Raw genomic sequence first — 24,272 nt, forward strand, 5'->3', positions numbered from 1 at the left:
TTTTGAGGCAGAGTGTCACTCAGTCTCCCAGGCTGGAGTGCAGTGGTGTGATCTCAGCTCACTGCCACCTCTACCTTCTGGGCTCAAGCCTTTCTCCTGCCTCAGCCTCCTGAGTAGCTGGGATTACAGGCGCCTGCCACCACACCCAGCTAATTTTTGTATTTTCAGTAGACATGGGGTTTCACCATGTTGGCCAGGCTGGTCTTGAACTCCTGGCCTCAAGTGATCCACCTGCCTCAACCTCCCAAAATGCTGGGATTACAGGCATGAGCCACCTCAGCCAGCCGGTGGTAGTTTTCTTACACCCAGATATATCTCAAACACATACACATCTTTGATCTTTTCTCATTCTCCCAACATAGTAATAAAATTTATTTAGTTTAATATTGAGCATTTCCATTATGTTTTTCAAAGATGAGACATTAGTATATTATAATTAGATTTCCTTTCTTATACATCCTTTCTTTTCTCTAGAATATTACTTTTTTAAAAATTTGGTTGGTTTTCTATGTATCTGTCACTGATTAATCTCCAAATTCTTCCTAAAAGTAGAAATCTCTCATTCTCTTAGAGTACCATGTAAACTGTCATTTTATCTTCTTGGAGACACCTTCCCTGGAGCCCTCCTTCTTGGGTACAGTCTGGATTGATTATTCTCTAGGCTGCTCTACGGCTCTCCAGGACTCTCCCTTCACCATTACCCTGGGATTATCTTTACCTCTCTCCTCTACTGAATTCCCTGTCTTCTGGATTCCATGTCTTCCTTTCTTGGCTTACTTGCTCATTTTGCTAGAGCACGTGCTCTGGTAACTTCCTGGAAGAGTACAAGGGAGGTAAATTTGTTGGAGACTTACATCTCCAAAAGTGTTTTTATTCTCCCATCACATTAGATTCTAATTTATCTGTATATAATTTCTTTCTTGCAGGATTTTGGTTCATTTGTTTGTTTTGAGATGGGGTCTCGCTCTGTCACCCAGGCTGGAGTGCAGTGGCACCATCTCGGCTCACTGTACACTCTGCCTCCTGGGTTCAAGCAATTCTCCCTGCCTCAGCCTCCCAAGTAACTGGGATTACAGGTGGCCGCCACCATGCCTGGCTGAGTTTTTTATTTTTACAATTTATGTATTTACATATTTTATGGGGTTTCACCATGTTGGCCAGGCTGGTCTTGAACTCCTGACCTCAAGTGATCTGCCCACCTTGGCCTCCCAAAGTGCTGGGATTACAGGCATGAGCCACCATGCCCGGCCAGATTTTTGAAAAGTGTAGCTCCAATGCTTTCTAATTTTTCATGTTAGTGTTAAAAAGTATTATACTGGCATTCTGATTCCCAGTCCCCAACCTCAAAAGTTTTTAGGTTTTTTTCTTTGTCCTCTGGGTTATGAAAGAATGTCACAGAGGCTGGGCGCAGTGGCTCATGCCTGTAATCTCAGCACTTTGGGACGCCAAGGTGGGTGGATCACGAGGTCTAGGAGTTCGAGACCAGCCTGGCCAATGTGGTGACACCCTGTCCCTACTAAAAATACAAAAATTACCTGGGCATGGTGGCTCACGCCTGCAGTCCCAGCTACTTGGGAGGCTGAGGCAGAAGAATCACTTGAACCCAGGAGTGGAGGTTGCAGTGAGCCAAGATGGTGCTACTGCACTCCAGCCTGTGTGACACAGCGAGACTCCATCTCAAAAAAAAAAAAAAAAAAAAAAAAAAGAATGTCATAGAATGTTCTATCATCTGGAAATGTGTCCTTAAGTTCTGAGAAATTTTCTTCATTTTTCTTTGTTAATTTATTCTCCATTTTCTCTGTTCATTTTTTCTGATTTTCTAGCATTTTGACGTTATAACTCCTGGAGTTGCGATTTTCTTATATTTTTGCTTCTGTTTTTCATCTTTTTCGTCTAATATCTGCAATATTACTTTAATTTTTATCTTCTAAACTATTTTTTCTTTCTATAATATTTAATTTCCAAAATTGTTGTTCTCATGTTTTTTCCATAGTCTCTTATTGTTCTTTTATGGATGCAATATCCTCTTAACTCTGGTATATTACAGTGGGTTTTCTTTCCTTCTGATCCTTTACTGTCTCTAATTCCTCTGAACTCCTTTTTTGATTTGTTGTTTTTGATCTACAGTTTTCAACGTTAGAGACTCAAGTGCCTGGCTGTCCTTTTAAAGAAAGGCAGGCTGGGTGCGGTGGCTCAAGCCTATAATCCCAGCACTTTGGGAGGCCAAGGCAGGAAGATCACTTGAGCCCAGGAGTTCGAGACCAGCCTGGGCAACATGGTGAAACCTCATCTCTACCAAAAATATAAAAATTAGCCTGGCATGGTGGTGTATACCTGTAGTCTCAGCTACTTGAGAGGCTGAGGTGGCAGAATGGTTTGATCCTGGGAGGCGGAAGTTGTAGTGAGCTGAGATCATACCAGTGTACTCCAGCCTGGGTGACAGCCAGACCCTGTATCCCACACCCCCCCACCAAAAAAAAAAGGGCAATAAAAAGCAACTAAATGCTAATTATAAGCTCTGTGCCTGGCTGGGTGCGGTGGCTCACGCCTGTAATCCCAGCACTTTGGGAGGCCGAGGCAGGTAGATCACCTGAAATCAGGAGTTTGAGACTAGCCTGGCCAACATGGCAAAACCCCATGTCTACTAAAAATACAAAAATTAGCCAGGCTTGGTGGCGCATGCCTGTAATCCCAGCTACTCGGGAGGCTGAGACAGGAGAATTGCTTGAACCCAGGAGGCGGAGCTTGCAGTGAGCTGAGATCATACCACTGCACTCCAGCCTGGGTGACAGAGTGAGACTCCATCTCAAAAAAAAAAAAAAAAGCTCTATGCCCATGCATAGAGCTTATCAACTGGTATCTAAGTCTCTCTTTTTAGGCAGTCAGTTTTTAAAGACACTCCAAACTCCTACCTTGAGAGTATGAGCCTATTATACTTATCAGAGTGAGTTGAGGGAAGGGATCTGGGAAGTGTCTCACTAGGCAGCATGTAAATTTTTCCTTTTCCAGTAAACCGTTACTCTCAGATGTAGCTGGTGCCCCAAGTCCAGATTCTCTCATTCAGCATCACTAGGAAACAAACCTTTAGTTGTGGGGTGGTAGAAGGCAAGATGGGTAGCAAATATCTGGTTGTGAATGGTGAGGGAGGAAATTTGGAATCTAGTTGTTGTTTATATATATATATTGACTTTCAGTTGACGCTATTTTCAGTTCCATCTGAACTTCTACCTTCAGAACTACCTGATGCCTGCAATTTCTGAGGCTTTCCAGGGTTTCGTGGTTAGAATGGGCTTGCTTCCAGGTTTCCTGTATGACTGCCTTAGATTTCAGCTTTCTTGAACTTGCTGAGTCAATGTGATTCCTCTACTTTTCAGCTTCCAGCACTTTGTTGCTCTCATCTGCCCTCCTTTACTTCATCTATTGAAGTTTTTACTTTATCCTTTCACTTTCATTATAGTGGCATTTTGTAAGGGATTGGAGTTAAACTGGTCCATTCATTTCCCCCACTTTCACAGGATGTCTGTCCGAATCCACCTTCTTCGCTTTCTTCTTTCTCCCAGAATTGGCTCACAAGTATCCTTCCATTTCCATCACATCTTTCTCCCAATCAGGAATTTTTCTCCTCTCAGACCTGCAGAGTAGACCACTTCTCTTATGCTTGTTTCTAATGAAGCATAATGGCTTCCTGAGGGTCTTCCCGGGGTTTTTAGTTACTAACAAAATATAGACAGGGATTAAAATAAACATGGGAAAAGTTCCAGTCTTGAGAGCTTGCTAGGTGAAATAGGAGTTCCTTTTGTTCTTAAATGTCTTTTTTACCTACAAGGGGTATATCTTAGTTCTAATGTCACAGCATCCTTAGGGTGTTGCTTTGCCAGCCAGAAACCTCTGTGGCCTGCAGCACCTTCTGCCTGAGTGTTGCTTACACCCACTGGGCTTGTTCTGCCCACTTGGCCTGGCAGCCTGTTCTCGGCTCCTGCTACTGGCCTGGATCCCACACCTGCCAAGAGAGAGCCAGGCACGGAGCAGTGAGGGATATATGGATGAGCAAGCACAGGGTCCAGCCACTGCACACAGCCAGGCACACTGGCTGCTGCGGTGGGGTGGGAAGCTCTATGTGCTGGCACAGGTGCTGGCTCCCTGAAAGGCTGAAGCTGGACCAGATGTACTGCACGTGGTTTCCGCTGTGGGTGCCTACGTCTGAACGAGAGGAATGCCATGGTGCCCAGAATCTTGGAGAGGCTAGGAACCACAGAGCCCCGAAGAGGGTGTCACAGCTCTAGCTCAGGGAGCCTGTAGGTCTGGACTCCCGCAAAGAGCCACAGCTCTTCTCTCCTTCTCATTGCCTGCAGTGTGGCAAGCGAGGGGGTGTGTTTCAGCCCTGTTTGTGTTACAGCTCTTTTAGTCCCACCACTCAGCAGGTCCCGAGTTCTTGTCCTGCATCCGGGAAGAATGAGGTACACAGACAACTGGAGGGTGAGAGAGGTGGAGAGGAGCTTCACTGAGTGACAAGACAGTTTTCAGGAGACCTGGAGTTGGTAGCTCCTATCGACAGGCAGGTCGTCTCATTGTTTGTGTAGCCCTCAGCGGAGAGACCTGGAATGGTAGCTCCTATCTGCAGGCAAGTCATCCTGCCATCTGCCCAAGTCTGTCTGAGTCTGGAGGTTTTATGGGCTTCAGAGGGGAGTAAGTGTGTGCTGATTGGTCCCTGGGCAGCCATGGGTGGGCTCAGAAAAACTGCCATAAGTTCTCATTCGAGTTGGTGAAACTGGCAGATTCCAGAACTGGCAGCCCAGCCCCCAGGCTTCAGGCCATCCCTGGCTTAAAGGTGGGGCTTTACTGGGGACCCACCCCTTTCTGCCCAGGAGCCTGCCTGCCTCCTGCCGCCACCCAAGTCACCCATGGTGTCCAGGCTGTTTGTGCCAAGGGGCACCTGCAGGTCCATGCCAAGCTGCCCTCAGTGCCCCCTCACCCTCCCTGCCTCCCATGCTCGTCTGTGTCCAAAGTTTGGAAAGGGCCGAGGCAGTAGGGGGCTACTTGTCAGCACTGCCCCAAGGGCACACACATCCAGCTGGGTCATGACAGTGCCCAGGCTTGGCCAAAACTTTGTTCCAAAATTAGAGCAGGTGCTGGCAGTGCAGAGAGGCCAGGCAGCGGGAGCAGGCACTTCTGAACCTGCAGGGGCAGGGGGTGCTTCCTGAGCCCCCAAGAGTGCAGGGATGCTCGGGTCTGCAGCTGTGGCTGGACGGCTGCAGCTGCACCCAGGAGGGTGGGGCTCCCAACCTTCCACCTCAGAAGGGGGCAGGGTTCCCACCTGTTACTGGCTCCCACGGCTCAAGAGAGCACAACGCCCCGGCCACACCTCGCCCACTGCAGCCAGTGTCATGGCAGCAGCCACTCCAGACAGGGTGCTGCTGCCATCACTAATATTTTGAAGCTTTATGAAAGGTTTATATTCACAGGACCTTTCATGATTTTATAAATGTCACCATTTTCAGTGTCCTTCCAGGTGAAGGCTGAAGCCTTTTAGTCTATCCTTATGTAAATGACTGAGTATCCATGGGATACCATTAGTACTCATGGGGTTTCAGTGCTTTAGACTTCTCTCTGCAGCCATTCTGACATGGTTAGGGTAACATCTATAATAGCTGTTAAGTCACCAACACCTCCCTTCAAGGTAGGGTCAACAGCATATCCTTTCCCACTACTGACTTCTGTAAAACCAGTATTTCTCCAATAGCCTTGCGTACATTATCTCATTTAATATTCATGACAGCTCTAAAGGAAATACTAAGTGGAGCACTGAGACTCAGAAACATTTGATGATACAGGAAGAGTTGGGGTTATTCAAAGACAAAGTTTAACAAGAAGACGGCAAAAGTTTTAGACTCTTGACTCCAGGTGTTCTTTGTCATTCTCAGGTGCTTTCTTCACCTCTGTGAGACTGGAAAGCTTCACTTCCCTTCAGATGTCAAAGAAGGGCTTTGCCTGGTCTATCATCTCACAAGTCATCTATTATCTACTGGTCTGTTACCATGCCTTCATACAGGTGAGTCAATAATGTTAGATGTCAGCCTGGGCAACATGGCAAAACCTCATCTTTACCAGACTACAAAAATTACCCAGGTGTGGTGGCATGCACCTGTGGTCCCAGCTGCTCGGGAGGCTCAGATGGGAGAATTGTTTGAGCCTGGGAGGCAGAGGTTGCAGTGAGCTACGATCACGCCACTGCGCTTCAGCCTGGGTGACAGAGCAAGACCCTGTCTCAAAAATAATGATGATGATGATGGTATTAGATGTGAGAAATAAAGGTTGCCACATTTTATTTGGGAAGCTCTACAATGATGTGTTACTAGAGTTATGGCTATAATTTTGGTTCTTTTCAGAAACCTGAATTCAGTTAAAGGTTGACTGGTTTCCCACCAAATAGAGTGGCTCTTTCAATTTTCAGGAGCTAAAGAATTAAGTCTATAGAAATAGTACTTTTGGCCTGGCGCGGTGGCTCAAGCCTGTAATCCCAGCACTTTGGGAGGCCGAGACGGGCGGATCGCGAGGTCAGGAGATCGAGACCATCCTGGCTAACACGGTGAAACCCCGTATCTACTAAAAAAAAAAAATACAAAAAAAATCTAGCTGGGCATGGTGGCGGGCGGGCGCCTGTAGTCCCAGCTACTCGGGAGGCAGAGGCAGGAGAATGGCGTAAACCTGGGAGGCGGAGTTTACAGTGAGCTGAGATCCAGCCACTGTACTCCAGCCTGGGCAACAGAGCGAGACTCTGTCTCAAAAAAAAAAAAAAAAAAGAGAAATAGTACTTTTGTAGTTTTACTAGCCCTATATGAAGTAATACCAAGCAAGTATGATGAACAAAGAGCAAGCACTCAGAAATACAAATGATTGGCTCATGCCTGTAGTTCCCGCACTTTAGGAGGCTGAGGCAGGCGGATTACCTGAGGTCAGGAGTTTGAGACCAGCCTGGCCAACATGGAGAAATGCAGTTTCTACTAAAAATATATAATTAGCTGGGTGTGGTGGTGCATGCCTGTAGTCCTAGCTACTCAGGAGACTGAGGCAGGAGAATCACTTGAACCCGAGAGGCAGAGGTTGCAGTGAGCTGAGATTGCGCAATTATACTTCAGCCTGGGCAACAAGCAAAACTCCCTCTCAAAAAAAAAAAAAAAAAAAAAGTGGCCAAGAACAGTGGCTCACACCTTTAATCCCAGCACTTTAGTAGGCTGAGGTAGGTGGATCACCTGAGGTCAGGAGTTCAAGACCAGCCTGGTCAATATGGTGAAACCTGTCTCTGCTAAAAATACAAAAATCAGCTGAGAGTGGTGGCGGGCTCCTATAGTCCCAACTACTCGAGAGGCTGAGGCAGGAGAATTGCTTGAACCTGGGAGGCAGAAGTTGCAATGAACCAAGATGGCACCACTGCACTCCAGCCTGGGTGACAAGAGCTAAACTCCGTCTCAAAAAAAAAAAAAAAGAAAAATACAGATGATTACACTCAGAAGAAAATATATTTATATCTTAAGCCAAACACAGTATTTTTTTCTTCATTCTCAGGCTTGATAACTAATTTAGAAACTTTTGCTGGGCATGGTGGCTCATGCCTGTAATCTTAGCACTTTGGGAAGCTGAGGTGGGCAGATCACTTGAAGCCAGGAGTTCGAGACTAGCGTGGGCAAAATGTCAAAACTCTGTCTCTACAAAAAAAAAAAAAAAAACTTAGCTGGTCATGGTGGCATGTGCCTGTGGTCCCTGCTACTTGGGAGGCTGAGGTAGGAGGATTGCTTGAGCCTGAGCCTGGGAAGTTGAGACTGCAGTGAGCTATGATCACACCACTGCACTCGAGCCTGGGCAACAGAGCGAGACCCTGTCTCAAAGAAAGAAACTTTTGTATTTATTTTTAAGTGACAGTTTATGATCTCCAAGAAAAAGAAGAAATGTATCCAATGGAAGTTGTGTTCGAAGATAACTTTTCTGTAAGCAGCATTTCTGAAGACTACAGAGTTGAACTAAGACCATAGCCCATTTGTCCAAGTGAGATCTGATAAACGCCTGGCAGTGTGCTTTGCCCATAGACATCAGCTGCGTTCATCACACTTGAGCAGGGAGAGACCTAGTTAATCTCTCAGACAAGCAACAGTGACTGTGCTGTCTATGTTTAGGGTTGTCGGCTGAAACGGCAGAAGTGGAGGTTCTTCACTGAGAGAAGAAACATTCTGGACACAAGTATAATCCTCATTAGCTTCATCATCCTGGGGCTTGACATGAAGAGTATTTCTCTACTTAGGAAAGACATGGCACGATACCGCGATGACCGGGACAGGTGAGAGGAAACCTGAGGGGCACAGCATATTCCTACCTCATGGCTGAAGTTTCCCGGTTATACACAAGTATTCTTTCAGACTCCCCTTCCTTCACTGCCCTACCAGATCTGTATATGCACAATATTAGAGTTAAAATAGAACATGGACTCATGTCCACAGCAGAGATAACAGTGAACTGGAAGCCATTTAACTGCTGGTCACATTGAAGAGCTCTTCTGTCTTCATTAGTGCTTAGGTATGTGCTTAAGGATAATGCATTTAAATTTCAGAAAGACCTTCGCCTCTGGCGAAGGCATAAAGCCTAACGCAGGACAAATAATCCTTTAAACAAAACCACAACACGGCCGGGCGCAGTGGCTCAAGCCTGTAATCCCAGCACTTTGGGAGGCTGAGACAGGCGGATCACGAAGTCAGGAGATCGAGTCCATCCTGGCTAACCCGGTGAAACCCCGTCTCTACTAAAAAAATACAAAAAACTAGCCAGGCGTGGTGGCGGGCGCCTGTAGTCCCAGCTACTCGGGAGGCTGAGCCAGGAGAATGGCGTAAACCCGGGAGGCGGCGCTTGCAGTGAGCTGAGATCCGGCCACTGCACTCCAGCCTGGGCGACAGAGCGAGACTCCGTCTAAAAAATAATAATAAAAATAAATAAATAAATAAAACCACAACACATAGTCCATCCTTTAAATGCAAAGGGAGCTGCTTTCTGGGTAGGGATGTTCATCCATTCACTCATCCATACTAAGAGATGTTTGCTGCCCCTTTGGGCACCTTCTCTGGTTTTTCCCATGGAGAGGAACATCTATGTTTCCCATGCAAAGTGTTGCCAAGTGGTGCTTTGCTAACCTTTGCATCAGTGGCCAACAGCCTGGGCAGTGATCTGTGTAATTGTTCCTGAGGCATTGTTTCAAGTAGGCCTTATGGAGAGCAGTTTTATGGAGGCACAGCAGATCTGTGCAGGGCACCAGTTGCTAGTGTCTGTGGGGCTCCTTCTGAGTAATCTGGTTGCTGCAACCTAAAATTATGAATGTATCTCTCACAAAACAAAGCCTAATTGCTGAGCAACACCCCTCACCTCTAGTCTACCATCCATCATTTTGTTCTAAGCTTTATTGCACCTATTACATCAATCCTGTACAGCAGAGAACACAGGATTCATGTGCCACAGAAAACAGACCAGGAGCATGGCTCCTCTCTCTGGGCTGAGTTAATCTTTTGAGAGGAGAGATTTGGCTCAGAGCAGTGCAGGAGGCTAGTTTTGCTTCCCAGGATGAATTTGGAATAAAGAAATCAGCTAGAGGTCACATTTTAAGGTTTCTTCGGCACAGCTCCCAGTGCAATCTGCAACGGGTAGACCACTTGAATAATCCGTGGCCTTCTGTTATTCCCATATCCACAACTCACAGGAGGCCACACTAGAAAGCATTTCTCACATCAACAAGCATTTGACCTCACAGGACTCAGGGCTGCCGCGCTCAGCAGCAGGGGCGCTGGGGAAACCGTGGCATAGGCACATGCTTCCTGCTCAGTAACTGTCAACTTTCCTTGGTGCAGGTTTATCAGCTTCCACGAGGCAGTAAAAGTGAACTCTGCTGCGACTCACCTTGTGGGCTTCCTGGTTCTGCTGGCAACCGTTCAGTTATGGAACCTGCTGCGTCATAGCCCCAGGCTGCGGGTCATCAGCAGGACACTGAGCCGAGCCTGGGACGAGGTGGTGGGCTTTCTGCTGATCATCCTAATCCTGCTGACAGGCTATGCCGTTGCCGTAAGCCCCCACGTTGCTGTCTCTCCTGCGTGTGCTGTGGTCTTAGAACCGCATCGCTTCCCATAGAAACGGTCGCAACACAGAAACCCGAGGTGGTAGAGTAGGAAAGCCGGGTTTAGTTCTAGTTCCATACTTAACTGGTATGATTTAAACCCACACGTTTGTCTCTAAAATGGGGATAAAAGCTTACATGGTAATATAAAGGTCAAATAAATTTCTATGAAAACACTATGTTATTACAATGGAAGTTTATTCTTTTGGCATAATTTGGCCACAAGGAATTTCTTTCCATTCCATTGGTTCTATGTTGGCCACATTGCCAGGCACCTCAAGACAGAAAGATGTGCACTTGGCTTGCACTAACTGGCCTTTCTCCTTCTGTTCAGTTTAACCTGCTGTTTGGATGCAGCATCTCTGACTACCGGACATTTTTCAGCTCAGCAGTGACTGTTGTTGGTCTCCTGATCGGAATTTCTCACCAAGAGGAGGTAAAAATAATAATTTGTTTCCTCACAGAATTCTATTTAATATATTGAACAAGGAAAATTGGGGGAGTCCTTAGGAAAACAACCCCCTACTGTAGACTGCACACTGGAAAGGGGGAAAATTTCAGTCCTTTGCTCTTCTGCTTTAAGGTACTGCCTATGCACACAGCATTTACATGGCTGTTGCTTTCAGAAATCTGCCCTTTACTAAGCACTCAGTCCCTCCTTCCTCACTTCTTGTGTCCTTAATCTTATTGGCAAAGGACACTGGGACGAAGCTTGTGCTCTTGTGCTTGGCCAGATTAACATGATTCTCTGCTTCTCAGTGGCCCTTTGAAAGTGCATTAACAGTGTAAGGTAAGTTGGTTCAAGCCATGAGAGAGGCCAAGAAGGCGGGGAGCACTGCTTGAGGCCAAGAATTTGAGACCAGCCTGGGGAACACAGTGAGACTCTGTCTCTACTAAAAACAAAAAATAAAAATTAGCCAGGTGTGGTGGCATGCACCTGTAGTCCTAGCCACTCAGGAGGCTGAGAGAGAATTCTGTGAGCCCAGGAGTTGGAGGCTACAGTGAGCCATGATCATGCCACTGCACTCCAGACCCTATGTCTATTTTTAAAAAAAAAAAAAAAGGCCAGGTCTGGTGGCTCACACCTGTAATCCCAATACTTTGGGAGGCTGAGGCCAGCGGATCACTTTTGAGGTCAGGAGTTCAAGACCAGTCTGGCCAACATGGTGAAACCCCGTCTCTAATAAAAACACAAAAATTAGCCAGGTGTGGTGGTGCACGCCTGTCATCCCAGCTGCTCAGGAGGCTGATGCAGGAGAATCACCTTAACCTGGGAGGCAGAGGTTGCAGTGAGCTGAGATTGTGCCACTGCCCTCCAGCCTGGGCAAGAGAGTGAGGCTGTGTCTCAAAAACAAACAAAAAAAAGTGACACAATGGAAGTGACAAAGAATTAGGAAAAACCTGCCATTTAAGCAGTGAAAGTGGCAAGATTTTGATCATGGTTGATCATTCTGATGATCTAGAATTCCAAAATTACTAATTAAAATAGGTAGGTTCAGTTTATAATGTTGTATCCGCAGGTTCCGCATCCACAGATTCAACCAACCCCAGAATGAAAATATTGGAAAGGTAACAATAAAAAATAACACACATCTTAAAATACAGGAGAAGAGTCAGGCGTGGTAGCATGTACCTGTAGTTCCAGTTACTTAGGAGGACAAAGTGAAAAGATTGCTTGAGCTCAGGAGTGAGGCTGCAATGAGCCATGATTGTGCCAGCACCCTCTGAGCGAGACTGTCTCCCACAGAAAGCCACAAACTGGTATAACAACTATTTTACGTAGCATTTACACTATATTAGGTACTAGAGGCAATCTAAAGATATTTCAAGTATAGCAGAGATGTATATAGGGTTTATGCAACTACTATGCCATTTTTAAAATGGAACTTTCTAGGCTGGGCACAGTGGCTCATCCCTGTAATCCCAGCACTCTGGAAGGCCAAAGGTGTGGCTGATCACTTGAGGTCAGGAGTTCAAGACCAACCTGGCCTACATGGTGAAACCCCGTCTCTACTAGAATACAAAAATTAGCCAGGCATGGTGGCAGGCACCTGTAATCCCAGCCACTCAGGAGGCTGAGTCAGGAGAATCGCTTGAACCTGGGAGGTGGAGGTTGCAGCGAGCCAAGATCAAGCCACTGCACTCCAGCCTGGGTGACAGAGCTAGACCCTGTCTCAAAAAAAAAAAAAGGTGAGTGGGGAAGACACTTTCTTAACCTGTAGGGAAGGTTGCAATAAACAAAAAATGATAATAGGCTGGGCGCGGTGGCTCACGCCTGTAATCCCAGCACTTTGGGAGGCCGAGGCAGGTGGATTACGAAGTCAGGAGATCAAGAGCATCCTGGCTAACACAGTGAAACCACGTCTCTACTAAATATACAAAAAAATTAGCTGGGCATGGTGGCAGGTGCCTGTAATCCCAGCTACTCGGGAGGCTGGGAGCTTGCAGTGAGCTGACATCGTGCCACTGCACTCCAGCATGGGAGACAGAGCACAAGATTCCGTCTCAAAAATAGTAATAATATAATAATAATAAAAACAAGGGACTTAAGCATCCTCAGATTTTGGTACCTGTGGGGGCCCTGAAACCAATCTCTCTCAGATACTGAGGGACAATTGTAACTGCTACTTTGGCGAACTAGGCTGTTCTGTTGTGGTCCTAGCTCCAATAACTAGGGGATGAGCCTTCGCCACTGGAGCACTTCATATCCTAAAGCTGTGAAGGAAGTAATCAGAATAACAAACTTGTGCTAACACCTGCTTTTTGGGGAAAAAAGCAAACTTTTCTGCTTTGGATGTAATTGTACATAAAAATAGAGTGAACATAAAAATAAAGAGTAAAAAACAAAAAATAAAAATAAGAGTAAAAAACAAAAAAAAATAAAGAGTAAACAGAGTAAAATTGTACATAAAAATAAACTGATTGGGAAAAAAGTCTTGTAGCACAAACTGAGATTGCCCACATTATCTGGTTGACCTGAAATTGTTCTAAGTATTTTAAAATAGGTAACATTTTGGTGCTTAAAAATATTTTGCCATATAGGAGATTGCCATCAGGGTGGTGTTTATTATAATCATCCCCTCTGTTGGGATATTTTTAAACAGTGCCTAGTGGCAACTATGAATAGGCCAATACCAAGGGAAAATAAATACCATTTGTTGAGAACATCTACATTTTTAAAATTTGTGTAATGGGAACCATTTTAGGAAGCCCAGAACTTGGTATTTACTTATGCAGAAAAGTAAAGAAAGGCAGAACTCAATGCTTAGACCTTTAAAAATGACAATGGAAAAAAGAAAGTACTCTAAAGCCAGTTTTCTGTGGCCAACCTGTTAACTTTTACTGGAATGCTCCTGTGTTTAGGGTTGTAGTTTCTTGATATGGCAGAGACAGTTTGCATTCTCACTTCCGGTAGCATTTATTCTTTCAGTGTTTGTGACCCCCCCCTTTTAGCTTCGATGATTAGATGTATTTTCTGGAATTGCCAAAATTCATGTGACATTTGAATCATCTCCAATTCCACTGCAACTCACCTGTTTTCTTGTGAAAGCCCTGTAGTCAAAATTATCTTAACCTCCTCAAAATCAGTCATTGCTGCTCTTCTGTCCATTTAAAAGTATTTTCCTTCTTAATATCTTTGTGCCTCTCCCCTGGTTTCCATTGGATAAGCTTTTCTTCTGAAAAGATCCCAAACGTTAGCACGTAGCTTATGTTTGTAAAGTAGAAACTAGTCACTGAAAGTGTTCTTATTGTTTTCCCAGGTTATCGATTTAGACCCAGTCCTGGGCACCTTTCTGATCCTCACCAGTGTCATCTTGATGGTACTTGTGGTAATTAATCTTTTTGTTTCTGCCATTCTCATGGCCTTTGGAAAAGAAAGAAAGTCGCTTAAGGTAGGTAACTAAAAGATAAACTAGCATGCTGCTGTATCACTGGGAAAGCTCCACTGTAACTGCCCCTAAGATTATGGGCTGACATAACTTACAATGCACAGTATCATATTCCCTTTATTAGTTTCAAAAGCTCTGCTAGCTATCTTCCTAGGAAATACAATTTATAAGACTGCATAATATTCTATAGCCACTGTCCTATAAACAGCTGGCTCTCAACCATTGATTAGTGGAAACACTCCAATGCCTGACTGTAAATTATCAAAGAAATGTATCTTTACTATACATTTACTATTTTTTAAAAAATATTTGGTACTTTGGTACTTTTTTCACTCCAGTATTAGTAGTAATTTCAATTTTCTCACTTTTCTCTTTTTGTTTTCAATACTCAGAAAGAAGTGGCACTAATAGATATGCTGCTACAGAAGCTCTCAAATTTGTTAGGAATCAGTCGGCCCCAAAAAACCTCATCTGAGCAAGCAGCCACGACAGCAATGGGCACTGACACTGAAGTTTTAGATGAACTACCTTAATCCTGTTATTTCCTATTTGGCTATTTCTTAGCATATTACTACTTATCTTTGCATGACATAGCTTTAAAATTATAATATACTTTGTTTTTAATTTTGTAAGTTAGAAATCAAAATCCCCTTGGTCCCAAGTCCTTACTTATGGATCTTGGCACTGTCAAGATAGGATTAACAATGCAAGAATACTACGAGACAAACTAGCTCTGCTGCCAAGCAGCAAGTAATGGAACACTCATCACCCATGGCCCAGAATGGCTGTGGGAAATGAAGGAGTCAGAATTGAACTCATTGCAACTTACTAAAAATAAACATCCAAGGATGAGGCATGGCAGATGCGGAGCCCTGCCACAGAGGAGGACAAAGCAAATTCAGATGCTATCTAGGCTATCTAAACACAGATCAAAATGAGCCCTGCACTGCTCCAGGAATCCTGAAGGTAAGGGCTGGTTTACATGGATCACTTGGTTAAAATATTCTCCACTGAAATCCAGATTTATACTTCCTCATCTGACCAAACAGTAAAGAAAGCAGGACACAGGATCTTTAACTTTATTAGCAGCTACTGAGCTTCAGAATACAAACCAACTGAAAACATTAAAGGCTGCCTGAAGCAGGTATGTACAAGTATACTACACAGAAGCAAAAGCTGTATCATCCAATCCCAAAGCCACCCCTGTGGGGAAGGATGACCTTAGCTATGGGCCAAAGGAGTACAGAAGTTACAACATGAGAGTCCCATCCATCCAGGAAAGCAGTGAACAACTACAGCTGCATGGGCACCAAAAATTTATCTGAGATTAGTTTTAAAGGTTCCATGAATCAAAGTTTTCAAATGAAAACAGGTACCCCCCTTTTCCTGTAGACTTTCCAGCTCACTACCCAAAAGACTTGAGTACTTCTATTAAGGCAGCTGGAAGCCCACCCTAGACTTGAATGGCAACTTGTCCTTTCTCTGCCAGTAATGCAATCCAACAGAATATGCTACGGGGAAAACAATTTCCACAGTGCCGCCCTCTGGTACAAGGGGAACACAGCACTCAAAGCAAAAAGGCCACAGAGGGCTCCCTGAGAATCCAGTACAACTAAGCGAGGCCTTCAACTGTGGAGACAAACTTTGCAACTGGATCCCGGTGGGACAGTGCCCTGCGGCAAGGAGTAGTGTGTATGCCAATGAGAGGGCCCAGCTTCCAAGAACAGTTACAATGGCGTCCTGAGTCACTTTCTCTCTCCCACTTGCATTCGAGAGTGAGAAAATACACACTGTGGCCTTGATTCTCACTCATAATCCCCCTGTACAGAGAAGTTTGTTTCTAAGTCTGGAACCTCAACACGAGGCTGGGATGCTTCACGACATGCTCTCTCCCACTGTCCAGCCATCTTTGGTGGTCTCCCCACAGTGCTTCCCCATCCTCTCACGCTCCTGTGTAGGGACCATGGGACTGGCCAGGAGGAAACCTGGGATCACTCTGACAGGAAACGGACAAGCACAGCTGCCAGGAGTCAGCTGCTCCGGCTCAGTCTCCAGTTGTTAGTCTCAGGATCAACAGAGAACTGGAAAGCAGCAGAATCTGGAGGAGCAGGAAGAGAGCCCAGAGGAGGAGTGTTGTGCTCAGTGACAGTTAACAGACGAAACGGAATTTCATGGAGATTCTTTGTTACAAGGAGAAACTGCTCAGTCTCAACTCCCAGAATGTGAAAGTTGCCTGGTTTAAGAGACCTATGTTTTCTTTTTCAGCTCTTCAAACCTCCGGGAAAGATCATCAAAGTCAATGTCTTCAGATGCTGAGGTGCTGGCACCAGCAGATGCAGTTGGTAGTGTGTCTGGCACAGATGGCAACTCTGGTAGGACAAAGTTGTCATAGTTATCCGCAGGTCTGGAAGGAAGCTTTGCAGAGGCTTCTGGTTTGGGTCCAGGACCTAATTAGGGCAAGGAGCACAATGTTACAAACACCAGAGAAATGACTCAGATCCCCTTTGGCAATAAAAATAAAATGATCAAAATACAGGAGAAAACCTTATTTCAAGAACTTTTGAGTCTCGCTCCTGTCACCCAGGCTGGAGTACAGTGGTGTGATCTCAGCTCACTGCAACCTCTGCCTCCTAGGTTCAAGCGATTCTCCTGCCTCAGCCTCCTGAGTAGCTGGGATTACAGGCGCACATCACCACACCCAGCTAATTTTTGTATTTTTAGTAGAGACGAGGCTTCACTATGTTGGCCAGGCTGGTCTTGAACTCCTGATCTCAAGTGATCCACACACCTCAGCCTCCCAAAGTGCTGGGATTACAGGTGTGAGCCACCACACCTGGCTAAAGAAATTTTATTTCTGAAGGCTAATAAACACTTGAATGACAGTTAACATCTACAATTTCTAATTAGAGTTGAATCCTATCTGTTTTACTTTCCTGTGGTGAGAAAAAAGTTTAAGGGAAATCAAAGTGGGATACATGTGGCCACATCCACAGAGCAATCGACTGTTCCCTTTCATAAGGTCTGCTCCTTTACCAACCAAGTCCAAGGAGTGATAATAGGATTCTGCTAAAACAAACACTGCTTCCTTAAGAACCAACATTCTTTAGGGATTGAGGGGCAAAGTTTTTTTAAAGGAATATAATGTCCAAGTTATTTGATATAATAGTCTGATCTGTATTTCTAGTCTTCTATTTAGTATTTCATATTAAGATAACCCCCTCCCCCACCACCACACACACCTACTGTATGGTTTCTGTAAGTTCTAGAATCAGGAAAACTAAATTACAAAAAAATCAAAATAGTGCTCTGACTCTGGAGGGAAGGGCAGAGTTGACTGGAAAAAGGGAACTTGGAGGTAAGAGTAACATTGCATACCTTGACCAGAGAGTGGAATTTGTGTGTGTGTGTGTATATATACACTTTTTTTTTTTTAATGTAAATTATATCTCCATAAGACAACTGTCTAATTTTATTTATTTATTTTTTGAGACAGTCTCACTCTTGCCCAGGCTGGAGTACAGTGGCACAATCTCAGCTCACTGCAACCTCCGCCTCCCGGGTTCAAGCAATTCTTCTGCCTCAGTTTCCTGAGTAGCTGGGATTACAGGCACCCACCACCACACCCAGCTAATTTGTGTATTTTTAGTAGAGACAGGGTTTCACCATATTGACCACGCTGGTTTTGAACACCTGACCTCAGATGATCTGCCCATCTCGGCCTCCCAAAGTGCTGGGATTACAGGTGCCAGCCACTGCGCCCGGCCCCTAATCTTCCCTCTGGTTTTTGCTGGTAGGTAGTATCTTAATTTTTGTTTTTTAAGACAGGGCCTCACTTTGTCACCCGGGCACCCAGGCTGGAGTACAATGATAGCTCACTGTAACCTTGAACTCCTGGGCTTAAGAATGCCTCTTGAGTAGCTGTGACCACAGGTCCACACCACCAAGCTGGGTTTTTAAAAATTTTTTGTGGAAACAAGGATCTTGCCCAGGCTGGTCTCAAACTCCTGGCCTCAAGTGATCCTCCTGCCTCAGCTTCCCAAAGTGCTTGGATTACAAATGTGAATCACCATACCTGGCCAGTACTTTTAATTGAGTACGTAGCTACATGAACATGTTTGCTTTGTAAAATTCACTGAGCTGGCCAGGGACAGTGGCTCATGCCTGTAATCTCGGCACTTTGGAAGGCTGAGGCGGGCAGATCACGAGGTTAGGAGTTCAAAACCAGCCTGACCAACATGGTTAAACCCCTTAAACTAAAAATACAAAAATTAGCTGGATATGGTGGTGTGCACCTAGAATCCCAGCTGATACTCAGGAGGCTGAGGCAGAATAGCTTGAACCCGGGAGGCGGAGGTTGCAGAGAGTCAAGACTGCGCCAGTGCACTCCAGCCTGGGCAACAAAGCCAGATTCCATCTCAAAAAAGGAAAGAAAAAAAAAAACACTGAGCTATACACTTAGCATTTGTACTTACTTTCTCCTCAACATCTCTTTAATGCCCCAACTTAAAATTTGGTATTTTGAAGCACAATGGATGTTGAAGCAGCAATAATATAAAGTCACGCATGACTGAAAAAAACCAGAAGGATGAAAAAGAATAGTGATACCACTGACAAAGAGGGAACATGGAAGCTGCTTCTGGGCTAGGGACAATCTTTTATCTTTGGAAGCAGGATATCCTGAGTTCTATTTTAGCATTTGGGAAGAGAACAGGGCATGTAGATAGAATTCCGTGGACTTGGAACCAGTCTCTAAGGGAGGAACAATGAGAAATGAGAAAACAGCAGAGAGTTCGGCATTGAGCCCTGAAGGTTTCTGATTGACACTACTCACCAACAATCTGTGCAGAAGAGATATTCTTATCAGCATTAACGTCATCTACCTGAAACACACAGATTGTTACCAGAGGAAATAGCAATGGCATCACTGAAGAAAGTACTGGTATAAGCCCCTGTGTTTCCAAAAGCTAAGGTGTTCACCAAATACAACAGAGCCTGTTCCAAAGAAACTGCCCCTGCATTTCTTCCAATCAGGTAGACACCATGTTGAACTCCTTTGATTTTAATTGAGACAGGATCTTGTTCTGTCACCCAGGCTGGAGTGCAGTGGTACAATCACAGCTCACCACAGCCTCCACTTCCTGGGCTCCAGCCATTGCCCCACCACAACCTCCCGCATAGCTGGGACCACAGGTGTGCAGCACTATGCCTGGCCAATTTTTGTATTTCGGGTAGAGACAGGGTTTCTCCATGTTGCCCAGGCTGGTCTCGAACGCCTGCCTACGCCTCCCAAAGTGCTGGGATTACAGGCGCGAGCCACCACGCCCAGCCCCATGTTGAACTCTTAACTGCCAAGCAGAGAAAAAGAAAATCCTTACCACACTATGACAACTTTAATGATACTTTCACCTTTGGGCAAAGGGAAAGCATTCCTGAATATATCTGTAAGAACCAAGTCCTCAAATACTGATGAAGATTTTCGACCTCATTCCTACAAACAGCTGTGGGTTATGCTCCGACGCATGCAAAACCAAAGCATAAGAAAAACTCAGGCCCACGGTAGAACACATCAGCCACAGATGGGAACCAAATGAAAGAACAGAAAGCAAGCTCAGGAACAGGAAGATCTTCCTAGATGAGTAATTTACATAGCAAATGCCACACCAATTTGTTTCTCAGTAAAATACTAGATGGAGACAGGTCTCAAAAGGCCTACAGTAACTGAAGAAACAAGGCTGGTCAAAAACAAGTAACCTAAACCACCTACAGTTCGAGGTATTAGCTATTCATTAGCAAGTTTTAACTAGAATACTAAAATGTGAAATTAATGCTATCGGCCGACATGTAACTGGACCTTTCAGATTATTCCTTTACATGTGTTGAGAACATATAAGACTAATATTTTAATAATTATGATACTTTAGCACCACAACTGTATCAGCTCAATGTGAGTATCTGCCTAGTCGGTCAAAACAACTGGTTAAGTGCCCTCATAGAGCACTACAACTTTCTAAGAAATCTGTAGTTCCTTCCTGATTCCTGGCTTAATTGCAGACAAAGCATTGCCACCAATGATACTGCCATCACCACCATTCCCCTTTTCCAGGGTAGTGTTATAAAGCAACATAAGAATCCCAAAGCAAAAACGATGACAGTACTAGGAGTTGATCAAAACTCTGCCTTCCCTGTGGTCATTATATTGCTCCCTCTTCATGGCATTCACTCTCCTGTTGCTTATAAAACAGGCTCAGGCACTTACAGATTCGTACGATGGGGGAGTTGCTGGTATCTGAGGTGGATGAATATTGGGAAAGGCCTGAAAAGTCCCCATTGGCAATCCATTGAAATCTGACTGTAAGAGGAGAAAGGCAACATCAGAGACACTGTCTCCAGTTTGCAATCTCAAAGGTTTGAGTATTGGAAGGGAGAAATAAATACATGTATATTCCCACACTATATATAAATATTCAAGATCCTTAAAAATGCCCCAAAAGACCATATGTGGTCAGGATTGCAGATTTATAAAGAGCTAATAGCCAAAGGCTATTTAATCAAGTGCTTCAGTGTTACAAGGGAAAACTCTAATGAGACTTACTTTCTAGCAATGACCATCTTATCTACAAAGGTTTTTCTGCCTGATAATAATTGGTGGTTTATTCATTTGTGGAAAAAGCTACTAGTATGACTATAACAGATCCCAAAGATATTCAGTAAACCTATATGAAAAGTGTTTTTCTGGCACCATCTCTATAGATTGTCTTACAGCTGAACTAAAAGATCATCTTTGAATCCAATTATTTTTTCCCCACAAAATGACTGCCAGCTAATACCAAATGTTCTTACTGCTGACTGTTCCTGACAACCTACGATTCCTGAGTGTATTCACAGAGCCAGCCTGTCATCTTCTACAACATTTTCTAAAGCTCACACCCACACTTATGTATACTTACAGGTCCCTTTGGCAGTGGATATGAGAAAGGCGTATTTGCAGATGGCATGGGCATTGGCATTGGCACCGTTCCATCAGGTCCACCAACTGGTGCTGTGAACCCACCACCCCCTCCTCTTCCAGGGCCTCCTTTCTTCACATCATCTGTGAATCCAACATCAATAAGATCTGTATCTACCCCAGGAGGAGCTTCTGCCTGAGACAAAAAGAGAAACCATGTCATTAACACATGTCCAAGACCAGGTTCCCCAGAAAGCAGACTCAGATGGAGATTAGCATGAAGCAAGTTTACTGGAGTGCTTCTGGGATCAACACGTGTGAGGGAAAAGGCGGCAGAGTTAGGTGGAAGGAGAAGTTGGGCTGCAACACAGTCACAACAAAGGCCTCAGCCAATTAATTCCCCAATGACTTCTGCAGCTGGAATGGACCTGATGGTGTCTCCAACTGGGGGTAATAGGGATATCTGAGCAGTATACACCAAAGCATCCACCAGACCCCACTGACCTTAACTGGTGGACGATTTTATTTTATTTTTTGAGATGGAGTCTTGCTGTCGCCCAGGCTGGAGTGCAGTGGCTTGATTTCGGCTCACTGCCAAGCTCCTCCACCTCCCGGGTTCACACCATTCTCCTGCCTCAGCCTCCCGATTAGCTGGGACTACAGGCGCCCGCCACCACGCCCGGCTAATTTTTTCTATTTTTACTAGAGACAGACAGGGGTTTCACCGTGTTAACCAGGATGGTCTCAATCTCTGACCTCATGATCCACCCGCCTCAGCCTCCCAAAGTGCTGGGATTACAGGTGTGAGCCACTGTGCCTGGCCAACTGGTGGATGATTTTTTATCCCTGTATCCTCAGCTTTCTGTGCACTACCTGACACATGGTGGGTACCCAGTAAACGTTTCGGGAACTGTTTGGGCCTTGGGGCATTTCTTGCTATCTACAGGAGGTTTCTCAATTCTGAAGTTCACCAAAAAGTAGCAATAATAGTGCCATTTTACATTTGTATCAAGGTTTGGACCTTCTCAGTGTTGTTATTAATCTAATTCCTTAAGTTCCCTGTGAGATATGCAGGCACATTTATTGTCAAAAAGCTACTAATTGGACGAAGGCTTAAACTCACACAAATTTAAGTTAATGCAAAGAATATGGATTTTTTTTTTTCCAGAGAAGGTCATACCTACAAATTCATTTTTCTTTGTATTCTGGGATAAACTTACCATGACCACAGAGTCAGGTTCATAGGGTACATTGTAATTCTTCGCAATTTCAATCAGGTATCTCTCCACCAGGATTTTGGGTGGGGCTTCCACACTCAGCTTGTGCATGAGCTGTAAGTAAAAAGTAAGATGCATCTATACCAACCAGCCTAATCCTAACCTCACTATGCAAAGTTAGCTCCTCTCATTTTACAGGTAACATTCAGGAAAAAAAGGTTCAAAGCAGTTAAATTTTTTTCAGAGTCACAAGACACATCAGAGGACCCAAGTCTCTTCACATTCTCATTACACATGACCCAGATGCTGGTAAAAGACAATACTGCTGCCTTCCACAGTTCAATTCATCCATCACCCTCCCCACCTCATTTCCAACCTTCACAAATGACATGAGGCATACAAAGTGGGGAAGTGGAGTCAGGAATGACAGCAACCAGAGGAACTCAGCAGGTGTAAGGATTGGACCACACTGCCAGCCACACAGCTGAAATGTGAAACCCTATACTGAGCCATACAGTGGTACCCACTACAATTGCCACAGGCAATACAATAAACTGCTCCCACATACTGCTTTCATGTTTACCAACTATGTTCATTACCCTGTCATTCACAGTTCCAATCTGGTTGGTCCTACATAGCTTGCCATACTCCTTGCTATACTTGGCACAGAGCTGATCAGCAACCTAAAAAGAAAAAGGACAGTAAATAAAAATAGAGACCACTCCAACAGACTGCTCTACGCTTCTTCCTGGCAACAGTAAATATGCGTCTATTACAAGATTTCCAAAACACTGGAGTCTGCAAAACCTTAAGGGGTATGCATTAATCCACTATTTGTTCATCCATCCATCCATCCATCTATCCATCCAATGAGCAGCACTCAAAGTGCCAAACACTATCATGAGTGTTATAGAATATAAATAAAAGGAACAAAATAGATAGTTCCTACTCTTACAGTCTTATGTTAATCAAATTGTACAAAGAAAAAAGTTTCCTCTTCAAAGTTTCCCTTCTTGTTAAAGAATAAATCATAAATGTTAGAAATGTTTCTTTTGAGGCCAAGTGCAGGGGCTCACGCCTGTAATTCCAGCACTTTGGGAGGCCGAGGCAGGCAGATCACAAGGTCAGGAGATTGAGACCATCCTAGCTAACATGGTGAAACCCCATCTCTACTAAAAAGAAGAAATGTTTCTTTTAAAGACTAACTTCCTTCAAGCTTCCTTGCTTTGTGCTAACAACTCTTTGTTAACCCCTATCCCATGTAGCTATTAAATATAAGAAAATAAATACATTCTATGCCCTTGTACTTTAACCAAGATGCTCACAGGCATGTCTCAGCTCGCAGCCTATGCCCCTTCCTTATTTGGGAATGTTACTACTATTCTAAGTCTTCTCATAAGCAACTTCCTCTTTTCCTTTGTTCTCCCTTGCATATACCTATTTTTAAAAGTTTTAAAACCTTTAGCCAAATGGGTGCAGCCTAGACTGTGAGGTCCAGTTCCAGCCAATGGAATCAGGACACAGCAATAGGGTCCAGATGTGTAGGATATAAATATTTTTACCCCCTTTGTTCAGTGTGCTCTTGCTATTGTTCCATCTGCAAGAAGCACCCTTTCTGCAGAAAGTAAAAACTGCCTTGCTGAAAGAATTAAATTTATATTTGAGTGCTATTTCTTTGTGGCACCATAGAACAAGCATTTCTAACAATAACACGGATAAAGGCACAACTGCAGCTACAATAAGTGATACCAAGTGAAGGTACAGCGTGTCAAATCTTACCAGAAAAGTCAGGTAAGGGTTCCTGAAGGAAGTGATGCTCTGCTGAGATTTAAAGGATGACTAAGGTCAGGCATGGGGGTTCATGCCTGTAATCCCAACACTTTGTGAGGCTGAGGTGGGCGGATCACTTAAGCTCAGGTGTTCAAGACCAGCCTGGGCAACATAGCAAAACCCTAGCCTCTATTTTTAAAAGACACAAAAATTAGCTGGGCATGGTGGCATGCACCTGTTGTCTCAGCTACTCGGGGGACTGAGGTGGGAGGAGGAGGATCAGTTAACCCCAGGAAGCCGAAGCT

At 44.6% G+C, this 24,272-nt stretch overlaps 2 protein-coding genes across 4 annotated transcripts in view; one reads left to right on the forward strand and one right to left on the reverse strand.

Moving 5' to 3' along the window:
* The window catches only part of PKD1L3 (polycystin 1 like 3, transient receptor potential channel interacting), an 85,450-nt gene extending 70,883 nt beyond the window's left edge, over window positions 1-14,567 (forward strand). Inside the window, exons 27-32 of the mRNA XM_007993760.3 lie at window positions 5,922-6,049; window positions 8,169-8,329; window positions 9,882-10,092; window positions 10,479-10,580; window positions 13,906-14,037; window positions 14,427-14,567. Of these exons, the coding sequence (XP_007991951.3) occupies window positions 5,922-6,049; window positions 8,169-8,329; window positions 9,882-10,092; window positions 10,479-10,580; window positions 13,906-14,037; window positions 14,427-14,567 (875 nt within the window). The remainder of the gene's footprint in view (window positions 1-5,921; window positions 6,050-8,168; window positions 8,330-9,881; window positions 10,093-10,478; window positions 10,581-13,905; window positions 14,038-14,426) is intronic.
* Window positions 14,568-15,099: 532 nt separating this feature from the next.
* Window positions 15,100-24,272, reverse strand: part of IST1 (IST1 factor associated with ESCRT-III) — a 32,297-nt gene continuing 23,124 nt past the window's right edge. For 2 of the 3 annotated variants that reach the window (XM_007993761.3, XM_038008310.2), the window contains 6 exons: window positions 22,797-22,880; window positions 22,201-22,311; window positions 20,982-21,176; window positions 20,291-20,383; window positions 18,866-18,914; window positions 15,100-16,481 (listed from right to left, as the gene is read on the reverse strand). In XM_007993761.3, coding sequence (XP_007991952.2) covers window positions 16,282-16,481; window positions 18,866-18,914; window positions 20,291-20,383; window positions 20,982-21,176; window positions 22,201-22,311; window positions 22,797-22,880 — 732 coding nt within the window. In that variant the 3' untranslated portion in view covers window positions 15,100-16,281. The remainder of the gene's footprint in view (window positions 16,482-18,865; window positions 18,915-20,290; window positions 20,384-20,981; window positions 21,177-22,200; window positions 22,312-22,796; window positions 22,881-24,272) is intronic. The other variant, XM_007993764.3, reaches the window with a different exon arrangement.

The sequence above is a fragment of the Chlorocebus sabaeus genome, chromosome 5 (genome assembly GCF_047675955.1).
Source record: "Chlorocebus sabaeus isolate Y175 chromosome 5, mChlSab1.0.hap1, whole genome shotgun sequence".
Classification (NCBI taxonomy): Eukaryota; Metazoa; Chordata; class Mammalia; order Primates; family Cercopithecidae; genus Chlorocebus; species Chlorocebus sabaeus.